Source organism: Lytechinus variegatus, chromosome 4 (genome assembly GCF_018143015.1).
Source record: "Lytechinus variegatus isolate NC3 chromosome 4, Lvar_3.0, whole genome shotgun sequence".
NCBI classification, from domain to species: domain Eukaryota; kingdom Metazoa; phylum Echinodermata; class Echinoidea; order Temnopleuroida; family Toxopneustidae; genus Lytechinus; species Lytechinus variegatus.
In genome coordinates, this window is record NC_054743.1 from 22,796,184 (window position 1) to 22,818,860 (window position 22,677).

The 22,677-nt window shown below is 36.6% G+C and overlaps 1 protein-coding gene across 1 annotated transcript in view; it reads left to right on the top strand.

Annotated features, from left to right (window-relative positions):
• Positions 1–22,677, top strand: part of LOC121412897 (RING finger protein 17-like) — an 87,873-nt gene that overhangs the window by 17,359 nt on the left and 47,837 nt on the right. Inside the window, exons 13-15 of the mRNA XM_041605660.1 lie at positions 4,509–4,681; positions 5,719–5,838; positions 20,023–20,109. Coding sequence (XP_041461594.1) covers positions 4,509–4,681; positions 5,719–5,838; positions 20,023–20,109 — 380 coding nt within the window. The remainder of the gene's footprint in view (positions 1–4,508; positions 4,682–5,718; positions 5,839–20,022; positions 20,110–22,677) is intronic.

The window sequence follows — 22,677 nt, forward strand, 5'->3', positions numbered from 1 at the left end:
TATTACTTGCGGAGGCGTGCTTTTGCGTCGCCGTTTCGTTTCATTTTACTTTCCTGTTTCCTCTCAAAGCATGTCCGTCATTTCCTGATTGTACAGGGCTTTTCAGTTTTCAGTGAAACAATGTACAAATTCATCACTCATCAGAGAGGCATTCTTTTTTACTTTATCGCTGACAACATTAAAATATATCAATATTAACATGTTGTATGGGTTAAATAAAATGTGCCGAACTGCCGATGCAGTTCTAAACTTCCAATCGTACATGTATTTATGTATAAGAAAGAATCATTAATATCACGATCCTCCTTTGATTATCGTATTCGATATTATTTTTTTTCTTCTATATTATTGCTTATGGGACATAACTGCCTATTCGTTTCCAAGACATTAGCAATATAAACTGGAAAGATCATTGAAAATGAAATTGCCAAATTGATTTATTAATGATGTCTTATCTTATGCACATAATCTCTTGTCTCGCCATACGAAAGAAAGGAAGAAACTGTTTAGATCACCACTTTCACCAGATTTTGACCATTAATATATAGGCACCTGACGTGCTCTTTTAAGAATACTTATAAGTTATTACTTGCAATTAGTAGGTTAACGATCTTCCCGAAATAAAATTAGATCAGACTAAAATTCTAAAAAAAAAAAAAAAAGTATAAGAAGGCAAAGCCTAGAGACTAAGCCTGCGTACCTTGTGAAACGTAGAATGTTGTCATTTCACAGTTCACAATAATGGGCCTTTTATAAGCTTTAACCGCCGTAACATAGCAAACCTAATGTTATTCTTGCATTGCAGGCTGAAAGAAAACTGTACGGCAACAAATAAACGTGATAAATAATTAAATACCGGGTTATGTAACGCATGTAACTGTACAATCCAACTGCATGATGAGAAACTCACTTAGATACTTTAAGAGTCTTTTGTTTTGGCACTGTCATTCAGTTCACGCTAGATTGTCATGGAGAAAAGTTAGGTACCTCACATTTTGTGGAAGAAGACATGCTCGCTTGGCAGTTACTATATTCCCTGCTGTGCTGAACAGGCGTTCGGCAGGTACGCTTGTTGCCGGAATAGCTATGTACTTGCGTGCCAACTTAGCTAGGAAGGGAAATCTTTGCTCATTAAGCATCCACCATGACACTACATTTGTTTCTAAGGACTTCGACGGCTCCAACAGATAACGAGACATCTCATCTCTTATCTCGTTTTCTCGAGGTTGCAAGGCATCATCTTGTTGAGGCTGGGGTTGCGTGTATATACCTTCGAATAGGCTCCTCGCTCGCGCTTTCTTTTCCGGTTGTACTTCTACTGGATCTGCGGGGGGTGCGTTGTCTCGATCGCCGTCAACGTCGAGAGACATCAGCTGATCTTTTAATTTCTGATGAAGCTGCTGTCGCTTTGCATCGTTGTAGAAGGGCATCGCCTTGAATCTGGGGTCCAAGAGCGTGCACATGTCGAGGGTATCCATGGTGTATCGCCGCTCGAAGCAATCATTTAGCTTTTTTCTCATGGCTTCTTTGGTAGCAAGAAGCTCTCGTGTGTCATCTGCCTTGTTGTCGAGAATCGTCTCCAGTTTGACGATGCAGGGCAGTACTCCAGTGCTTGTGGCGTAAGTGGCACCACTGAAGAATTCAGTCATATCCTTGACTGGTTCCAACAGTTCCACAAGCTGCTCAATAGTACGAAACTCGTCCACTGTCGGCATAAGTTCCTGTTTCTTTAGCTCTAGGAGCATAGCACAGATGGCTTGCTGCTGTTCCAAGATTCTTGTCAGCATGTCGTGTGTGCTGTTCCAACGAGTTTTCACATCCTGAACGAGTTTGTGATTCGGCAAGTCCAACTGTTGCTGTTTTTCAGTCAAGAGATACTTTGCCTTAGAGCTTTTGTTCACGAATTCTACAATCTTGGCGCACCTAGCGATGGTGTTGTGAACCTGACGGCAGTCAAGCCCTGCCCTCACCATCAGGTTAAGCGTGTGGCCAAAGCAAGGAATGTGACTCCAGTCGAGTTCCCTGACTGCCTTTAACATATTTGCTGCACTATCGGTAACAATAGCAGCAAGGCGTTCAGGGGTGATCCTCCACTCAGCCATCACATCTTGGAGGGCGGTCATGATGCTGTCGGAGTCGTGGGGAGGGGGACATTCTATGTTCTCAAGGGTAAACGTTTTCAGCTCCCATTTAGTCGTGATCCCATGAAATGTCACCCCCAAGTACTGACTCATGTTCCTGGCAGTCCACAGGTCTGCTGTGAGAGCATAGAACTGGCAATCGTCGATTACTGGGGCGACCACATTAGCCCTGAGATCCTCGTACATCTGTGGAATTATTGTGGTACGCAGGCGCTCCCTAGATGGCAGAGTGAAGCGTGGATCGAACTTATGGATCATTTTCGTGAAACCTTTTCCCTCGACAGTATAGATTGGTTTCATGTCTTTTGCGATATGGTAGGCCACTGCGTTCGTTAACTCTTTTGCCCTTGCACTTGATGCTGGATAGTTTTTGACCTTCGTGAATAAGCTCTGTGAGAAAAAACAAAGAAACATAAACAACTGTCAAAATCATGAATTACAGAAAACTTTATATCAATAATTATTGTAAAGTGTAAACAACGTAAAAAGGCCCGTCTGTTAAACACAGGGGCGTAGATAGCGGGGGGGGGATGTTTTTGAAGTGGACATATACATGTGTGATTGATTACTATCGATGGGGGATCACACCCTCCCCCCCCCCCCTCCCCTGATATGTGGACGTGTCTACTACAATGGCTAAACGACTAGTCTAATTTGATTTCAGAATCCTTATTTCAGCAATATTTTCCTTGGGAATTTGGGATAATTTTAAAAATTATAGAAACGAATGGTCACCGATATGAACGATGGGGACACGTCTACGATGAAAGTGATCATATCTGATCAGTAGACCCTTAGTGACTTCTGTTATATCTCATAAATTGAGGGCAAGGGCAATTTTATAGTAGTGCCTTCAGCGCATAAAATACATAATGATTTAAAAAAAAAAAATGTGGCATCCATTATACAACAGTACATGATTATACCGAATACACATTATGATAATAATATGATAATAATGATTATAAAATGAAACTTACGTCAATGGTGCTCTGAGATGAACACGCAATTTCCTGATCGGTTTTCTGGCGTTTTCCTTGGTGTTGCACTCGCGGTTCGTCATCGACGGCGATGTCATCACTTCTCTGTTTCCGTTCAAGCTCCCTAAACTCTCGTGGGTGCTTGGCTAGCACGTGGTTTCTGAGACTGGTAGTATTTTTACTGTACTTCAAGATGCTTCCACATTTAACACACACTACCTTACTGGTATCAGGTTCTGGCGCTCCGCCATCCTTATTTTCCTTGGGCTGAAAGCCGAAAAATTGCCAAATATCACTTTTGGCGTCCTTTTTAGGGATCAATCCCTTTTCCTTCACAAGTTGGTCCGACATCGTTCAACTCCAAATGACTTGTGAAAACACACTGCTTGGGAGTCATTTATGCTTCTTCAAAATACTTTCTTTATCGGTAGTGGTTTGACGAGCCTGGATTTGAACCATGACTTTATCTAGCCCAAATAATACTCCCATTGATTAACCATCATTATCTTTCCGCCTTGTCACGATTAACATAAACAACGAACTTTTTTCCTCTACCTTCTTATCTCTCTTCCCCTTCGCCCGTCTCTCTCTTTCTCACACTCTCTCCATTATCCACCCTCTCCCCCCCTCTCTCTCTCTCTGTTGCGATAGCTCTCGCTTCATCTCCATAGCTAGTAACGCGCCGCACTCGTAAGTCGCAACTGTGGAGTACTGGAGTTACGAAACAAATTAACAATGCAATTAAAGTATATTCTCGGTCAATATCATTCTGAACTTCACGAACGTACGAAGCACTGCGAACACAGCGGAGTGAGCGGACTACGCAAGCCACTCCGCTACTGGCATAAGCGCTAGCGCCTAGGTTTCCCCGGTCACATGAATTTTGCGCAAGCAGGACTTTTGCGCAAGCAGGACTTGTGCGCTCTGACTTCAATTCCGCCGTTAAAACATCGTGAATAAACTGTTCCACGTGAAAGAATTAAGAATTCTGTGTAAAATTATGAACAGCAAAATTCACAATTCAACACGAGTGGTCGAGTAGAGAGTCTTCTACTCGGAAGAGAGCGAGTAATCCAGCGAGTGAACGAGTGGAAAAACAGTACTCGTACATCACGCGAGTACTCGAAAAATAAAAATTCCCTACTCGTGACGCGAGTAGTAAGGCAACACTCGAGTCTACTCGAGTAGTCGAATACTCGTGCCAGGCTTAGTAAAAACCATGAAAAATGGAATTAGGGTGAGGAAAAAAAATCTTTATTGAAGGGAAGTTTCTCATGAATTAAAAGAAGGAAAAACAATCTAGAGCAATTTTTTACAAGGCCTCCAGTACTCTGCTTGTATTTTTGAAGTTTGACGATTTGCAATTCTCTGACTTTGCCCATTGCAGTTGAAGACTTTCAGCAGATGATGGCTGCCCAGCAAGTTGCCTGTAACAGTCAGAAGCTCACCCCACCAGACCCCAGCTCTCTCTCCCTATGCCAGTGTGTATGTGCAAGATTCACCCAAGATGAACAGTGGTACAGGGCACAGATCATTGGTATCACAGAGGATACTGTGCGGGTAAGTACTTGTAATAACTGCCCTGTCGTAGTAATTGTTTTGCCTGAAACCTACTTATCAAGGCCCCTTTATTAAACTTTTTTCTAATGGGGGGGGGGGGGTTCAATTGTCCCCCCCCTCAACAAATTTTGTCACCAGGCCGTCGCGCAATTTTTTTTACTGCACTGATCGCTGACTCTTTACTTTCAAGTCTTGCACATCTGTTGAGACACAGTTCCAAAATAACACATTTTGTAAGCACATGTCAGACCAAAATTGCTCTAAAACGTGATTCTGTGTACAAAGTCAACGCAAATTGTGTTTTCAACCAAAAATCATAAATGTATGATTATTTTTACTTTGATGGTTTAAATGGATTTATTTTATGCAATTCATGATCTCAAAAAAGATCCTCGACAAAGTTCATTGGAAAAAACAATAAAACACAAAGAAATATATAAGAAAAAAAATAAAATACATAAGAAATTAATTTAATTATGGCATTTTTTTGGTCAAAATTTGGTAGAAATCTAAAAGTTTGTACTCTCACCAAAATTTAGCATTCTAATAGTTATATGGAATGAGTTAAAGGCAACAAAAAACAAATTTAGGGCAAATTTTTTGCATAACTAATCAATTAAAAATATAAAAAAACAATTATTTTTTTGGCAAATTTTTGTGGCGATCGCGCAATCAGCGGTCAAGATCAATTTAACCCCCCCATATATCCTGGTCTAAAATAGCCCAGTTAAAATGGGGTTTAGTGTTGGTAACTCCCTTAAAGTGCCTGTGTGTCAAGGTGTATGCTAGATGAACAGTGGTATATTGCACGGATCATAAGCATCACAGATGCAATAGGAGCAATGTTACAAGAGAATGTTGCTATGGTTCTTATTGATTTTACTCACATTCGAATAGAAAAATAAAATTTCCAGTATCATGATTGCTCAAGAACGTGACAAGAGCTTGCTTCCATCAGACATTATTCATAATACAAGAACTGTATATCATTATTATTATTATCAGAAATCATAACTTGCATGAATTTGTTTCAACAGGTGAGATATGTTGACTTTGGAAATTGGGAATCACTGCCATTTGACCGTATCAACCCAAAACCTTTCCAGCTGGATGTTCCCCAGTACAGCAGAGAATGTGTACTCTATGGAATACAACCGGTAAGTTTATGCTTTGAAAAAAAAAAGGATTTTGTTTAAATGTGTTTCATTGCTAAGTTTTGTGGTCGAGATGAAACCTGTTGCATTGTAAAATCTTACATTACAATGCTTAAACATATGTCCATGGAGTCATTTTATTATCGTTTGTTTTTCCACTTAGATTTGTCTTCGGTTTATTAATGCTTTATGGATTCATTTAATATTGTATGTTAATCTATAATCATCATGATCATGTTGTCCCAAAGGATATTATTTTTTTGGTGTTAATTTCATACACAATTTTTTTTTATGCTCCCAATCTTTTTTACTGATGTAAGTTGTCTGTGAATAGATAAATTCAATAATTTTTTTTCTCACAGTTTATTGTCAACCTAATGATTAAGTTGGAGAAGGAAGTTGTGATGTTGCGTTGGAATGTTCCTACATGAGCTAATCACTGTTGGAGATTGTGTGTGTATTGTGTATTTGTGTGATCGGATGAATGCCTCTGTCCAAAATAGCTTTGAATTTAATTGCATTGAATTGAATTGAAATGGTTTATAAAGAAAACTTTGTCACAGCCAAGTGGTGAATTGCAAGATATTTTACAAAGTACACCACAAAATATGTACAATATTAATAATCATATTTGTGAAATTACCAAAATAGATAATCTATTTTATATATGGGATAACAGTAGCCTTAGACATTTGTAACCATGTGGGAATACAGTAAGTGAAGTTTGGGAGGCCTGATGCATTATCTTCTTTTCATAGTCACAACTGCTCTTCAAAGGATCACCTTCAGATCTTGATCTTGGTCATGTATACATAAAATGGCGTCAATGATCTGAGTGGATCATCAGGTCAAAAGGTTAAGGTCACAGGGGTTATTATACATGTACACATGCAAATGGCCCATTCATGGAATTACTAAAGGACTGTTTGATAGATCGGATTCAAACTTGGTTCATGTACATGTATGCCTTTAGGATTTAGGGGTATACATTCAGTAGGCAAGCCCTGAAAAAGTAGCTTCCTTTATCCAATTGATATTCATGACTCGAGGGTTTTTGCATTGTTAATGAGCTTGGTGCGAACCAAAACACCTCTTTTTTTTTGGCCATTGCTGCTCTACATATTGACCAAATTTCATGTATTAGGTATCTTTGTAAAGAAGAAGAATTATGCTTTCAGGTCATGTCTTTGAATTTTTAAAAGAATGTTGTAATAAAGGGAAAACTTTTGATATAAAACATGAAACTAAATAATTTTTTCATTTCACTCAATTTCTGTTTGAGCATAAATGATTTTTAGATCATGATAAAGCTGAAGATCTATAAGCTATAATATGATATAATTTGTATAAGAAGATGTATTTTAGATGGGTCAGCAGCCAGCTTTTCATAGGCCAAGTACATCTAGCAGCTCAAAAACAAGAGTACTGCACTCTGATTGGTCATAGAGACCACACACCCACGCATATTCCAATGTTCCCCACACTGGGCCTCTGCAAGGTCGCACTCACCATCTGGTAATCTCTTCAAATTACCCGCGCCTGTTGTGAAAACATTATTCAGCCAATTAGAACTCTGGAATTTAAGTTACTCAGAAATTTTGGAAATCTCGTCTTGCATCTTGATGGAAAAAACTGGCTGCATACCCATCTAAAAGATGCCACACATCAAGAGTGATATTGTAAGAAAGTATAGAGTTTGAGTTTTCTGATGATATAAATAATGTTTGTGCCTAAAACACAAAATGTTGCACAATTTGCAAGTGAAAACAGAGGAAGAAAATTCTGTTTGATGCAACTTTTCAGGTTAAAAAATTCACTTATTTATCAAAATATTTTATTCAAAAAAAATGACCAATATAAAAGAGTAACATTTACTCTTCCCCATGGTACAAAAATAATCAATTTTACTCAAGGAGAAAGTGGTTAAATTCTTTGAGAAAGAAAGTCTCACAATTCACGAGATTTTGCAGGAACATGAATTCAGCCACGAGAGGACTTGGATAAATCTTGCCCATTTGCTCATTGACACAGGGGCTTGCCGACTGACTGTATTTGTACTTATTTGTCAGGTACAATGCCAAAAGCACTTGTCCTAGGGATTGATTCATTGTCACAATGACTTTAAGATCAATAGATAATTTTTATGATTATACTTAGGCCACAAATGCATGGGATTAACAATCTGATATTAAAGATTCTGAAAGTTTGTGAAAATTTCAATGGCAATTGCAGAAAGAGGCATAAATTTGAATGCGCATATTCAAGAAGCCATACATTGGTAGTTTTACATTCGTTTTGTTTTCTGATTTCATTGATTGTATATTTGCTATCTATGCCCCCTGAGATTGTCTCTTTCACATCAAAGATATGGTGATGACTATTCTGGAATCCATGAATCAGGCTAAGACTTCATGTTTCCTTTGTACATTTGCATTTTTTGTGGTGAAAAATATACTGTAAAATTCGAAAGGATCACCAGTTGTTAGTTAAATTGATTTTAACTTTATGTACAGCTTTATAAAAATGCAGCACTGAGCAACCATCATAGAATACACATTAAAGGGGAATGAAACCTTTGGAACAAAGAGGCTTGTGTAAAAACAGAAAAATCAAACAATAAGAATAAAGAAAGTTTGAGAAAAATCAGACAAATAATGAGAAAGTTATGAGCATTTGAATATTGCAATCACTAATGCTATGGAGATCCTCCCATTGGCAATGCGACAAGGATGTGTGATGTCACTGATGAACAACTTTCCCTTTGGTGGACTATAAAATACCCTCAAAATGTCTCTTTTTGCTTTTTCTAATGATGATACAAACTCTTTATCCATGATGTATTCTTAAAAAATATGTAATACATGCCCTCTTGTAGAAAGAACACATGATCTATGGATAGATGTGATAAAAGAGGCAATTCAAGTGAAAAATATACTAAAGTAATGGGGAGAGTTGTTCACAAGTGACATCACACATATTTGTCGCATTGCCAATTTGCTATCTCCATAGCATTAGTGATCGCAATATTCAAATGCTCATAACTTTCTCATTATTTGTCCGATTTTTCTCTAACTTTTGTTGATCTGTTTCTTTGATTTTTCTGTTTTCACACAAGCTGTCTTGTTCCAATGGTTTCATTCTCCTTTAAAGTGAATTATGGTCCAATTTTAAACCTTCGATAAAGCCATACTGAGTGTAGGGCTCATTCACTCGTTGTCATGTTAACAGACCCATTTGAAATTGCCATTGCTTTCTGAACTCTTTTTTTTTTCATCCAAGTTTATTTGTCATGTTTTTGAATGTCAAACTTGTTATTCTCCTCTCTAGTTATTCCAGTTTAATGTTGTTCAAATGGATTTGGCCTTGAAAAAGATTCATGTAATCCAGTCTGTATTTTGCTTCAGCCTTTCAATGATTCAGAGCTTGTATGTTTTCTTATTGCAACCTTCCCCTTTAAAATACTTTCCCATTCATTCTGTGTTGCTCCTACAGATTGGATAAGAAAAAAAAAGTAGACACACTATTTGATAATGATCAGCTCAGGCCTTAAATTTCGTCATTTTTAGGGCAAGGCCAGTTTGGCCTTGAAATAACCCATATGTTTTAGGGCACCAAGGCCAAAATCTTTTTTACAAGAAGGGCATCAAAGGCCAATCTTTTTAGGTATCCTTTTTTTGGATGTCAAATATATTTACTCTTGTACAGGTAGCTTCATAAATTTTTGAAGAACTTGCCCAGATGGGCAAGTGAATATCAAAATAGAAGGAAAATACTTGCCAAAATATATATTTCACTTGCCCCCCCCCAAAAAAAAAAAAAAATCTTTCAAAATAAGATGTTACTGCTTGAAAAGAAAGAAGTGCTGTTCTATGTTCATGTACTATTGCCTTTTTCCTCTCTCTTTAACATGAACTGATGTACCTTGTATTTGTAAACCTGTATTTTTTTTCAAAGTGATTTTATCTTGCCTGTCATGACCAAAATTAGTGTGTTGATATGCCATTTGAATGATTCCTTTCTCATATATTTTCATGTACTTTTGTGACCATGGCACATAATAAAATGAAATAAAATAAAATAGATAGAAAGAAAGATACAAGGAAGGAAGGAAGGAAGGAAGAAAGAGAAACAAAGATACAAGAAAGGGGGAAAAATAAAAAGAAAAGAAAGGGAGTGTGAATGAATGGGTAAAAGAAAGAACGAAGGGAGAAAGAAATAAAGAGATTAAAAGAAGAGATGAAAGAAAAGATGAAAGTGAAAAAATGAAGGGGAAAAAGGTAAAAAGAAAAACAGAATAAAAGAAGGATGAAAGAAATAATAAAGCAAAATGATATCCTTTTTTTTTCTTTTTTCTATTAAAATCATCCTTATTTCCTCCTCTAAACATTGGCAGTTCTTCTCATTCGAATTTATACTACAATCTAAAGCTAGGTACGTACATATTCTTTCTACGCACTCTGTGTCACAGGAAGTATAGGAAGCACAATATCATGCCCTCAGGAATATGTTTCGACCACAAACATGTAAGGTTCAATAATACACTGTATATCCGATTTGCCCATTTAGCGTCAATTGTTGAAAGTCGTTTTAGAGAAATGATTGATGTGGGCCTCCGGGGCTGAATTTTTTTTATTAATAATTTAATTATTGAGTTTGAAAATTACATTTCCCACCATACGTCATGTGGTCAACTCAAGAGTATTGTTCATCTGATTTATTGGAAGACTGATTTTACCTTCTCTGAAAAAAGCCTTGGAATTTTTGTTTCGTGGTGCTAAATATATATTTTATTTTTGGTCAAGATGCAATGTTATGCTTTGAATGAGGTTAAGGCTATTTATAATGCTGATGTTAAAAATAAATGCAAGAATTCACCAGAATTTGTTACAATTCATGGAATTGATATCATACAAGTACACGGACATCTGAAAGATTTGTTAGCGAATTGCACAATATTCCAGTTATAAAATAGAATGAGAAAACATGATGTAAAAAATAAGAAAAAATGTAGAAACACAGAAAAATACATCCTTTATCTTGAAAGGTGTACTGGAACTTTGCCTGGATATGAAAGAGAAAATGATTGCCTTGGGACTCTGAAATATTAAACAAAACAGATAAATGTAGTGAAAGTATTTAATACTATGTGCAATTTTCCAAAGTGCAATAACGATATCAGTTGCTTTTATATAGTTGGTGAAATGAGGTCATTCTCAAAAAATAATGTGAAAACAACCTGATGTGGTCCCCAAAGTCCCCCCCCCCTCCCCCTGAAAAATAGAAAGAAATGGTATCATAATTTTGTATTTGTATGAAAGATCTGCAACCTCAAATTAGATGGGGGATCAGTTTTCATCTTGATTTACTTTTTTTTCCCCCAAGTAATGCTTTTTATTTTTGTGATTGCTGTTTCCATGTATTTCCATGTACCCAATGATAATAATAATAAGGTAACTTTTTTTTCCTTTCTTAACTTGGGGATTGAAACGAAAATCAGATTGTGCATTACCGGTCAGTGCAGAAACAAGTTATATACCTGAGATCATTAGTTTATGTATTCCTGATGAAAAGCTTTGGCTCTGTCAAATGGCAAAAAAAATTATACCTCCAGATCCTTGGTCAGTTAGTACACATTGTTTCCATAGTGTAATTAGTCTCTCTATTCAGACACTCCAGTAATGACCATTGCTGATCAGGGTCTGCACTTGTAGACTACACCAAACCTGCCATTTTAAATTCCGTTGTTGTTATTGTTGTAATCCATCACCTCCGTCCCACTTCCTAGGAATTGTTTTGCTATCCCGTGAGTCGATACAGCCATTCCGATGCATGCCCGAGGCCCATCATGCCATCATCAAATTGACGATTGTCAATTTCTGATGGTCGGCCATTTTTTGTCTTTATTTCTTTTTGTTTAATCCCTCCAACGCTTTTGGATCGCCGTAGGACCACCGGGGAATGTTCTTATTCATGACCGATGTGAGTGCAATCAAGAAAACTGTTGGACATCCTTTCCGTAGAGAACTCTGTTCTTGGATGGCTTTGTCGCATGTCAACGTTTGTCCTTGGTCATTTTTTTATTAGAAGAATGGCCCCCACCCCCGTACATTTCCTTCTTTCTTTGAAATTTGACAACCAACTTGTACATTGTTCCATTCCAAGTACGGCTAATTCATACACACCAAAATTTGTCCTTGGTCATTTTTTTATTAGAAGAATGGCCCCCACCCCCGCACATTTCCTTCTTTCTTTGAAATTTGACAACCAACTTGTACATTGTTCCATTCCAAGTACGGCTAATTCATACACACTAAAAATAAAGCAGCAGTGTGATTGATCGTAAAAATATTCTGCACATGACTGCGTTCTGACGAGCGAAGCTGTCATACACAGCTCTTTTCACAAGCAAGGATCAATAACCTTGCTCAGCATGTTGATATTAAGAACAATCAGAGAAAGCAAGAAATTCAATTTCTTATTGGCAAGGTTTTGAATCACTTGCAATGTCATCATGTATCCATCAAATTGACCACTAGACCACTGAATTCCCCATCCCTTGAGTTATTTTAGCTCTGACCTGTATGCCGTTTCACTACTTCTTATATCAAGAATTTCTCTAACAAATTTACTATCAGCCAATTAAATCAAATGATTTCAGTAGCTTTTAACCATAATTACAAATTTGTTATTACATGAAGTTTTATAAACGTGACCCAGAAGCAAGTAACACATTGATTTGCGACCAGTTATGATCTTCAAACATTGATAATGCTCAATATTTGATTGTGGGTGTGTTAAGTGAAATGCAGACAATGGCCACAGGCCTGTTGAATCATGAAGACTTAAAATACAAATATTCTAAATTTGTCATTTTTGTAAACATGTGTCATGGAAACTTTGATTCTGCTTGGATGGTGAGTTCTGTTACAGTGGTAGTGCCGTAATTAATAGTTTTAACTCGTCAAGAGAGCGAAGTTGGCGCAGTCCGTAAAGCGTCTGCCTGTCGAACCAAAGGTCATGGGTTCGAGCCCTCCATGGGCAGATGACTGAAGCCTGCGTTGTGTGGAAACGTGACGTCCCTCCCCTGTTCCATAGTTGCAGGCTATGTAACAGTGTTAAACACTTCCTCCCTTTGATAAGACTTTAAATGGAGGCACAGTGTTGAGGGGAGTCACCGCCTTTGTACATTAAAGGTCAAGTCCAACCCGGAAAAATGCTGACTTGAATAAATAGAGAAAAATCAAACTAGCATATAGTGCTGAAAATTTCATCAAAATCGGATGTAAAATAAGAAAGTTATGACATTTTAAAGTTTCGCTTATTTTTCACAAAACAGTCTATGCACAACTTTGTGAGTCAGTCGATGATGTCCATCACTTACTATTTCTTTTGTATTTTATTGTTTGAATTATACAATATTTAATTTTTTATAGATTTGACCATAAGGACCAACTTGACAGAACCATATAGTATTAAACAATGCTAATTTCACATGTTCAGGGAGGAATTAATCGTATCACTTGACAATGAGGAGAAAATAGAATATTTCATATTTCACATTATAAAATACAAAAGAAATAGTGAGTGGATGACCTCATAGTCTCCTCATTTGCATACCAGCCAGGATGTGCATATAACTGTTATGTGAAATTAAGCGAAACTTTAAAATGTCATATCTTTCTTATTTTGCATCTTATTTTGATGAAATTTTCAGTGTTATGCTTGTTGGATTTTTCTTTTTTTATTCAAATCAACTTTTTGTTGGGGTGGACTTGTCCTTTAAGAAACCCGGTGTAGCAGTCCACCTGCACTCCCCCCCCCCCCCCCCCGATAAGTTATAGGGAGGAGTGACCTTCAAGTCATGATCATGGTCATGGTGATTCAGTTCACCTTTCGCCTCCTAGCCACAGGTGATGGCAAACAAAATAATAATAATTATGGAAATTGCTGTGAGTGATCGCAAACCATTGTGTTTCAGGACCTGGGCCCTGGACACCACATTTCTGATAAAATTACTCCATCTGGAATTATGATAGATGCATCTTTTGGGAATTAAATTCAATTTGGACAAATGGCAATCAGTAAATCATACACCTGTATAGTATGACTTGAAAGCAGTTTGGCTCTGTGTTTCTGAAATTCCTGGAAAGTCGATGATAGTTGGGATGTAACATGAGCATGCCGAGAATATTCAATTTGTAGATTACCAATGTACAGTAGTGTTGTACTCTTGCCCAAATTCAAATCTATGTGTACATGTATGTACACTCTCTTTTAATACTCAAATTTGAAATGATACCATATTTGACAGGCAGTCACTAAATCTGTATCACATGTACATGTAGATGGATTTATTTTGAAAAATGGAAAGATTCTATGTTTCGAGAGTTTTTGCAAATTGTTTAATGGCTTGTAGTCCTAATTCATTTCTAGAATGATTTTACCCTCTCAGTGAATTAGATCCCGTTCATTCTGATTTTATGTCAAAGTCAGCAGGATTTGAACCTTTCACCTTCTGCTCAAAGTCTCCTGAGTTGTAGCCAGTCGCTCGTTGCTTCTACCACCAGGATCCCATAACACAAGGTTAGCGATTGATCGTACTCTTGATTTTGACGATTGATTGTACATTGTAGTCAATGCAATCAATCGTAGAAAAATGTTCTATGATCATTGCTAAGCTTTGTGTTACAGGGCCCTGGCCGTGATTAATCCATGGAACATTCATGATGAAACCTGAGCTATCTCATTTTATGCTGACTTGCATTCGTAAACCATGATCAGTCGTAGTTCGAGTAAAGCACAGCAATTAAAATTCCAATGAATACTGTATATCACGAGGGTCGTGGGAAGAAACTCCAGCCAATATTCCACAGCCTTCACAGGTTCCCTGCGGAGGGGTTTGTGTAAATTCCGGAAGTTCAGTAGCGCCTTGCACTTTTTTTTTACCACTGGCATTTTTCTTTTCCATTCTTGTCGATTAGATTCTTAGTGCTAGTTTCTTTTTTTGAGATTGACTAGGTTAGAACTGTTATGCACGCCCATGTGTACTCTCAAAATGTCAACATTGCATTTTACCCCAGAAATTTCACCTTGGACGTAAGGCCATGGATGCTCCGAGAGCTTGTCCATGCAGGAAGTTTTTTCCTCCAACTGGATAATCGTGTAGCAAGACACTCCTGGAAATATTCAGGAGTATCTTGGTAGGACTAAAGAGGTTGTGGTAAGTTCCCCCGACCAGAGGAAGTTACCATGACCTTGTTCCGATGGGCACAAGTCAAACATTTCCTTAAACCAAGCATCCTCAGAGGCTCAGCCTCAGACCCATTTTTCGACCTGACTTCAACCGAACTTGCCTTTGTATGAATGAGGCTACATTCTGCCAACGACAATTGCATGGAATTTATGAAGACTTGCTGCCCAGGGATTTTGGATTTCAGACATATTTTTTTCTTTCTTTCCGGTTATGTGTAGAATTCTTTGTAGATTATGTATAGAGTGGGGGATAGGAAGCAAAGCTGCTACTTGTATGTGTGGAATTGTTCCCCATCAAAAAAGAACAAATGAAGGAGAAAAACCTGTACATACATAAAAGATCAAATTGCCTGCATTGTAGAGTTCTAGTACGTCCAACAATGTACATGTAGGTAGGATTCCAAGTTTTAAAACATGATTCTTTTAAAATTTTTGTTTATTTTATTTTGTTTTGTTTGTTTGTTTCAATCTTGTAGGAGATATGAAGATTTCATTACATTTGATAAACATGAATTATTTTATTTAATATTGCATCTTTCATTTTTATTTGGGGGAAGGGTAGGTGAATCCAAGTCTACATGTAGATGATAACTGTCTTCTTTGAGAAATGAAGCAGAACAAACAAATCCATTATTTGAAAAATACGTCAAAGACAGAAGTGTAGAAACTTCCTTGAGGATAAGATTTGATGATGATGAAATTTGGAAACTAAATTTTTGCCTGACTTCTTATTATTAAATCTCTGTAAAGGAATATGTTAGCAAAAGACGCACAATTACATGCACCAAGGAATAGTTAATCTTCCAGAATATGAATCCTGATTGAAAGACTCAGTTTTTCCACCAGACTCCTATTAAATGTCACCATCTCATCGCGGAACATTTCAATCTAACCTTTTCCCCGTATTTTCCCACCTCAATTTCGCTGCTGCGTAATTATTCTAGATGTCCCCCTCCCCCAGCCAGTCAACTAGAGTGATGACGGCAGGCCTCAAGGGCACCACAAAGTCATTGGTACTCTTCTTATATGTAAACATGTGGGACACCTTAGCTAAACCATCCCACGGCTATCTTTAATTGCCCCACATGAGCGATTAACCCGGTAAACATTCGCCACCCAGCCGTCAATTAGATTAGACGGAGAGGAGGGGGAGGTTAAACTTCATTTTGGTCGACACATTGCCAATTTTGATTGAAGAAGTACAATTTCAGGTTCATGTAAATTTGGGAAACGTTCTTGTTTGTTTTTCTTGTGGTAAATGCTCCACAGATTGATAATGTTGATATTGTTAGAACCAGTAGACGACATTTCGTGCACAGTCATCACCCGGTGCCCGGAACCTAAAGTTTAGCAATCATTGTAGAACATTTTTCTACCATTGATTTCATTGACTACAGTGTGCAATCAAACATGAAAATCAATCATACGATTAATCACTAACCTTTGTATTTAGGTACCCTGGTTTTAATAATCAAGAGGAATATTCAATGATTCTTTTCATTCAGACATTTGAGACTATGTATTCAATCTTTACACAAATAGGAATGTGAGGAAGAAAGAAAATGAAAATGGGAATTGAATACTTATGAAAATGTGTGAAAGAAAACAGGAATTGAATACTTATGAAAATGAGTGAAAGAAAATAGAGTACAGTATATAATGGCATCTCATCATGAAGGCAGCTTTGTGAAGGTGCAGACTTAAATGTTTCAAATTTTATCTTGTCCATTTTTTTAATCAATTTTGTAGAACAATGAACATATGTACTTAAAGTCACAGAGTTTGTTATTTTCTCTACTCTTTTTTTATACACGTTATTCAATCATTTTCTTCTGACAAAGCAGCAATGGAACTCTGTTTACTCTTCTAATCTCCCCTTCCTGATCTATTAGTTTTTATACCTATTGCATGCTGTCGGCCTAACTACCTCTTTGAGATTTGCTAACTTCTCTGAGGAGTGTTGCGATTTCTTACAATTGTTTGTTTTTTATATCAAAATCTTTTTGCAAATTGCAGTTTTAAAATGAAAAATATGTTTGTAAATGATAGACGCACATTTCCTATCAGTGGGTTGATTGTATAATGGTCATGTGGTCACTAGCATATTGGTGAATAAAGAAGGAATATAAAAATCAGCAAAAGGGCAATTCCACAGGTTGGTCCAAATCATGTAACGTGAGTAACCGACACATTCCAAAGATTTGCCAGGAGCTTAATAGAATTTCCCAAGTTTTGTTTTTATACAAAGGATAGTCAGACTGTGTACTTTGTTGTGATAAGGAGATGTTTAGTTCCTATCAATAATAATGGAGTTACAGCTCCAAGTATGAGTCAAGGTGTCTCCAAATGTAACGTGAGTAACCGTGGAATAGCCCAAAAGCATTTGCAAATGCTTACAAGTGCTTTGCAAGCACACTGTAAAACTGTGGTGTTAAAACTGACACCAATTGGTGTTAATAGAGGACCACACCCTGAGGTGTTAAAATAACACCCTAGAGATTGACCATAACACCAAATAATGTAAATATAACAACCATAGGTGTTGTAATAACACTTATAGGTGTAAAACTAACACCACCAATTTAACACCGGTGTAAAATAACTGGTGTGGTCCTCTATGTACACCGGTTAACACCACAGTTTTTGCTGTACAGTAACAACTGTTTGCTAGAAATAGATTGCAAAGAAGTTTTGAACATGTTCAAAATGAATCGTAACCAGAAAAATTGTGTGGAACGCTGGAAATGGTTTACAAACTTTCTGGCAACCTTAATATGACCCTTTTTCTTTCTTTTACTCACCCTGGCAAAATCTCAAATTTGCTCCATTCGCAAGCTAGCATTTGCCGCTCAGTGACAAACCCCCTTAAGAAATCATAAAAGAACAAGCCACATGAGCTTCTTATAATGGTGAACACAATAAAGAACACCTGTACTCAATTAGATTAGTCTGCTGCCAATAAGGTTTAAACTACAATGAGGTTGATGTATGTCCCTGTTTTCTTGACATTCATTGCTGTTGTATGTTGGAAAAACATTAACTAATTTCGTTATCTTTTTCCTAAGAGTTTGTCAACATTGTCAAATTTGTTTTCATCGGGGGGGGGGGGGGGGGTCTGTGCTGTTTCTCGTCTGGGTTCTTATAAGGAAACCTTTTATTTCTTTATATTGTCAAGATCTGAAGTAGATATGAATGTAGTATAAATGAGAGCAGGTACATTCATACTTTAAAAGAATATATTTTTTTTCTGCTTCAGCCATTTAGCCTACCAATCCCCACCCCCATCATAAGTAGGAAAATAGATAAATAAAAAAAATGAATAAATAGATAAAAGAATAAATAAATGCACAAATTTTTAATGAAAAAATAAATAAATAGATAAATAAATAAATAAGTACATACATGTACATACATACATAGATAAATAAATAAAGTAGAGAAATAGATGTTGATGATGATGATAATGATGATGATGATGAGGATGATGATGAAGATGTTGATAATAATGATGATGGGGACATTGATGATGATGTTGAAAATGGTCATGAAGGTAAGAGAGACAATGATGTAATGATGTGCTGTAATTTGGCAAGTAACAGGGCAATATGGCTGTATTATAGACAAGTATTTTTTTCCGTTTTTGTCTCACATGCATAGCAGAGTGAGACTAGAGGCGCCGCTTTTCCGGCGGTGTCAACATCAAATCTTAACCTAAGGTTAAGTTTTTGAAATGACATCATAACCTAGAAAATATGTGGACCTAGTTCATGAAACTTGGGCATAAGTTTAATCAAGTATTACTGAACTATTAGAGTTTCATGTCACATGACCAAGGTCAAAGGTCATTTAGGGTCAATGAACTTAGACCATGTTGGAGGATTCAACATCAAATCTTAACCTGAGGTTAAGTTTTTGAAATGTCATCATAACTTAGAAAATATATGGACCTAGTTCATGAAACTTGGACATAAGGTTAATCAAGTATCACTGAACATCCTGCATGAGTTTCACGTCACATGACTAAGGTCAAAGGTCATTTAGGGTCAATGAACTTTGGCCGAATTGGGGATATCTGTCGAATTCCTATCATAACTTTGAAAGTTTATGGATCTGATTCATGAAACTTGGACATAATAGTAATCAAGCATCACTGAAAATTTTGTGCAAGTTTCAGGTCTCATGATTAAGGTCAAAGGTCATTTAGGGTCAATGAACTTTGGCCGAATTGGGGGTATCTGTTGAATTACCATCATAACTTTGAAAGTTTATTGGTCTAGTTCATTAAACTTGGACATTAGAGTAATCAAGTATCACTGAACATCCTGTGCACGTTTCAGGTGACATGACCAAGGTCAAAGGTCAATGAACTTTGGCCGAATTGGGTGTATCTGTTGAATTACCACCATAACTTTGAAAGTTTATGGATCTGATTCATGAAACTTGTACATAAGAGTAATCAAGTATCACTGAACATCCTGTTCAAGTTTCAGGTCACATGATTAAGGTCAAAGGTCATGTAAGGTCAATGAACTTTGGCCATGTTGGGGTTTTTTGTTGAATAACCATCATATCTCTGTAAGTTTATTGGTCTAGTTCATAAAAAGTGGACATAAGAGTAACTATGTATCACTGAACATCTTGTGCGAGTTAGAGTTGTATTCAAAGTCAGCACTGCTGCTATATTGAACCGCGTGATGCAGGTGAGACGGCCAGAGGCATTCCACTTGTTTATAAGTTGAACCCCCCTGCATATAACATCTCTTAATACATGTATGCATGGGGATAATTGATGCAAAAGTAGTAGTTATTGTCATGGTGGTATGTAGATAAATGGATATTACACCCAGGGGGAATCTACAAAATTTGTGGCACTCTTGCGTAATATGGTCCGAGTATCTTTCTATTCTAATATCGTTTTTATGTGTATTTCTGCAGAAGTCACCAAGTAAAAGTTGGTCAGCCGATGCTATTTCTTTTCTCTTGGAGTCATTAGTAGAGAAGACTTGTTTGGCTCATATAAGGGTAAGTAGAAACTTGTATGTTATTTTTGTAATTCTCCGAACAAAATTACAGTAGATCTCGCTCTTGTGAATGTGCACCATCACTTTCATAAGCATGTACTTCACCATTACTCAATGCCATTTGCATTTTTAGTTCTTTATTTTTACCGCATTTTTGGAAATTAGTGTTCAGGACTGGACTATGTCCAGTTCGCGTCTTCTGGAACTATCTTAGAAATCATTTTGTCATCGTTTTCTGATAATTTTCTTTTGCATTATGGATCAAGACATGGACACTAGTAGTCTGCCGAATCTGGACTGGCACGGCAGAAAGTGAGTTTGTTCATCAACTAAAATGGAAATGAGTGACTAGTGAGAACTTATCTCATATCAGTGCTGTTGGCATCAAGAAAGAATACAAATTCTTCAAGTAGTGATATGTATCCACACCTTTAAATATTTAGTGAAAATAAACATTACACACATGCAGACAGATAAAGGTCAATGAGAAGAAGCACCCCCCCCTTCCTGTATAGTTGCTTTCCTCTTTTCCCTCTTCCTCTTCTTTGTTTCATTTTGCCGTTTGTATTTGTTTTGTTTTCTTCTTCATTATTTCATTGTTTCTCCTTGTTATTTTACCATTACCTTTTAGTTTTGTTTTGTGGTCCTTGTTAGTCTTCTAATTACAAAGACGGGGTTTACTTGTAATTTTTCTCTTACAAACAACATTATCTCATTACTTCTTTATAAAGCAGTGTTACAATAGTGACAAATGACAGGTAATTACGGATAATATTTATGTGACTAACTCTTCGTAATATCTAATTATACTGTCATCAATAGTAAATTTGTATATATGAAGCTGAAGGTATACTTTTCTAAGAACTAAATAAGGCTAATTAGAACTCACTGGCATAAACATCTGTACATTCTTTATTTCATATTTTCCTTGCAGCAATCCTGCATGTACAGTATGAGAAAATTGCCCAATCAACATTGAAAACAATTATTTTGTTTTTCATGTATTTATGTTTATACATTTGTGTAAGATGTGTGATAATATCATGAATATATTACAATAGCATTGTTGTAATTGTTTCAACATGTTTGTTAAACACAAAATGGATCTCTGAATGTGTTGTCAATGTTTTTACAAACAGTCACAAGAGACAAAGAAAGGTGTTTTAGAATGAACAATTTTAAAATCAAGCTTTTTGGCGCTTTTGGAGGGCTGAGGAAATGTGATGATATATTTTATGATACAATGATAGTTACGTACAATATTTTTTTAAGGAGTGAAATCATGAAAGGATTTTAATAGTGAGAGGTTTAAACATTCAACAGTCATGTTCAGTATCACAAAAACACATGTATGTATATTTATCATTCATTGATTTTGGCCTTTTGATACATTCATGAACACAGACATGCCAACCATTCCCTTATTAGAGTAATGTTCCTCTCTGTTGCTATGAATATGACAATGCACTACTTTCTTTTTAATTATGATCATGGATTATATATACGGTCCCAGACCAGTAAAAATCACTGTCGGGCCAATAACTTGTTGCATGAAAAAAACAAGTAAATTCTTGCCTTCGAGCACATGTTTAAAAAAATGGGGAATTATCAAGTTTTCAAGTAGAGTAATTTTCCATGTTTTTCACCGATCTCACTACAACAGGCTAGTGATTTTTACGTTGAAACAAATTTTAAAAAATACTCAATTTTGTCAAAAAATACTTGTTTTCCTTCTAAGAATCCTTTTTTTAATAAAAGGTTGGCAGGTGTGTGAACATGATGGCAATGCTGATGACTATCAAGGGATATTCTTAGAAAAATTGCACTCTTTTATATTAATACTACTTTGAGTTTCCATTCCAGTGTACAATCAATCATCACTGCTAGTTAACTAAAATTGTACAAAGCCTACTTAGCTTGTTGTACGCGATCAAATGGGAGGCTGAATGTGACACATTCATACCGTTGCACGGCTTTAGGAGGTGACGTCACAATGCGATTTCATTGAATAAGGTGACAATGCACGTACAGCCCGCTGGCTAAATGCGCAATGCTGTCCAAGATCATGTGCGCTTGTGTGATTTTGCTATTCGCTTTCAATATTTCTGCTTCCTTTCCATAGATTACTGGAGAAAAAAAAACTCTTGTTTTTTCCATATTATTGTAGATTCCGAGGCGTTGTACAACACAAATAGCAAATATTCTTATTTGTGCAATGGTGCGAGATTTCGCATTCGGTGAAAGAAAGAAACGCTCTATTCAACTCTGCTAAACGCCTCTTTGAATAGAGCATCTTTCTTTCACCTCATGCGAAATCTCTCACCATCGCACTCATGCCTATTCGCTATTTGTATATTGAAATAAAAGACTTTGTGTCATGTGAAACAAAGATTTATTCCTCACTGAAAATGTGGAATTATCATGTTTCATATTGTTTTTTTTTGTTCAAACAAGAGGGTCCTTATTGTAAACTCTGTAAAATTGAAATATTGTACAATTGAAACAATAAAAACAAAAGAAATAATGAGTGAGGCACATGCTCAACTTTCTCATTTGCACATCATTGAGT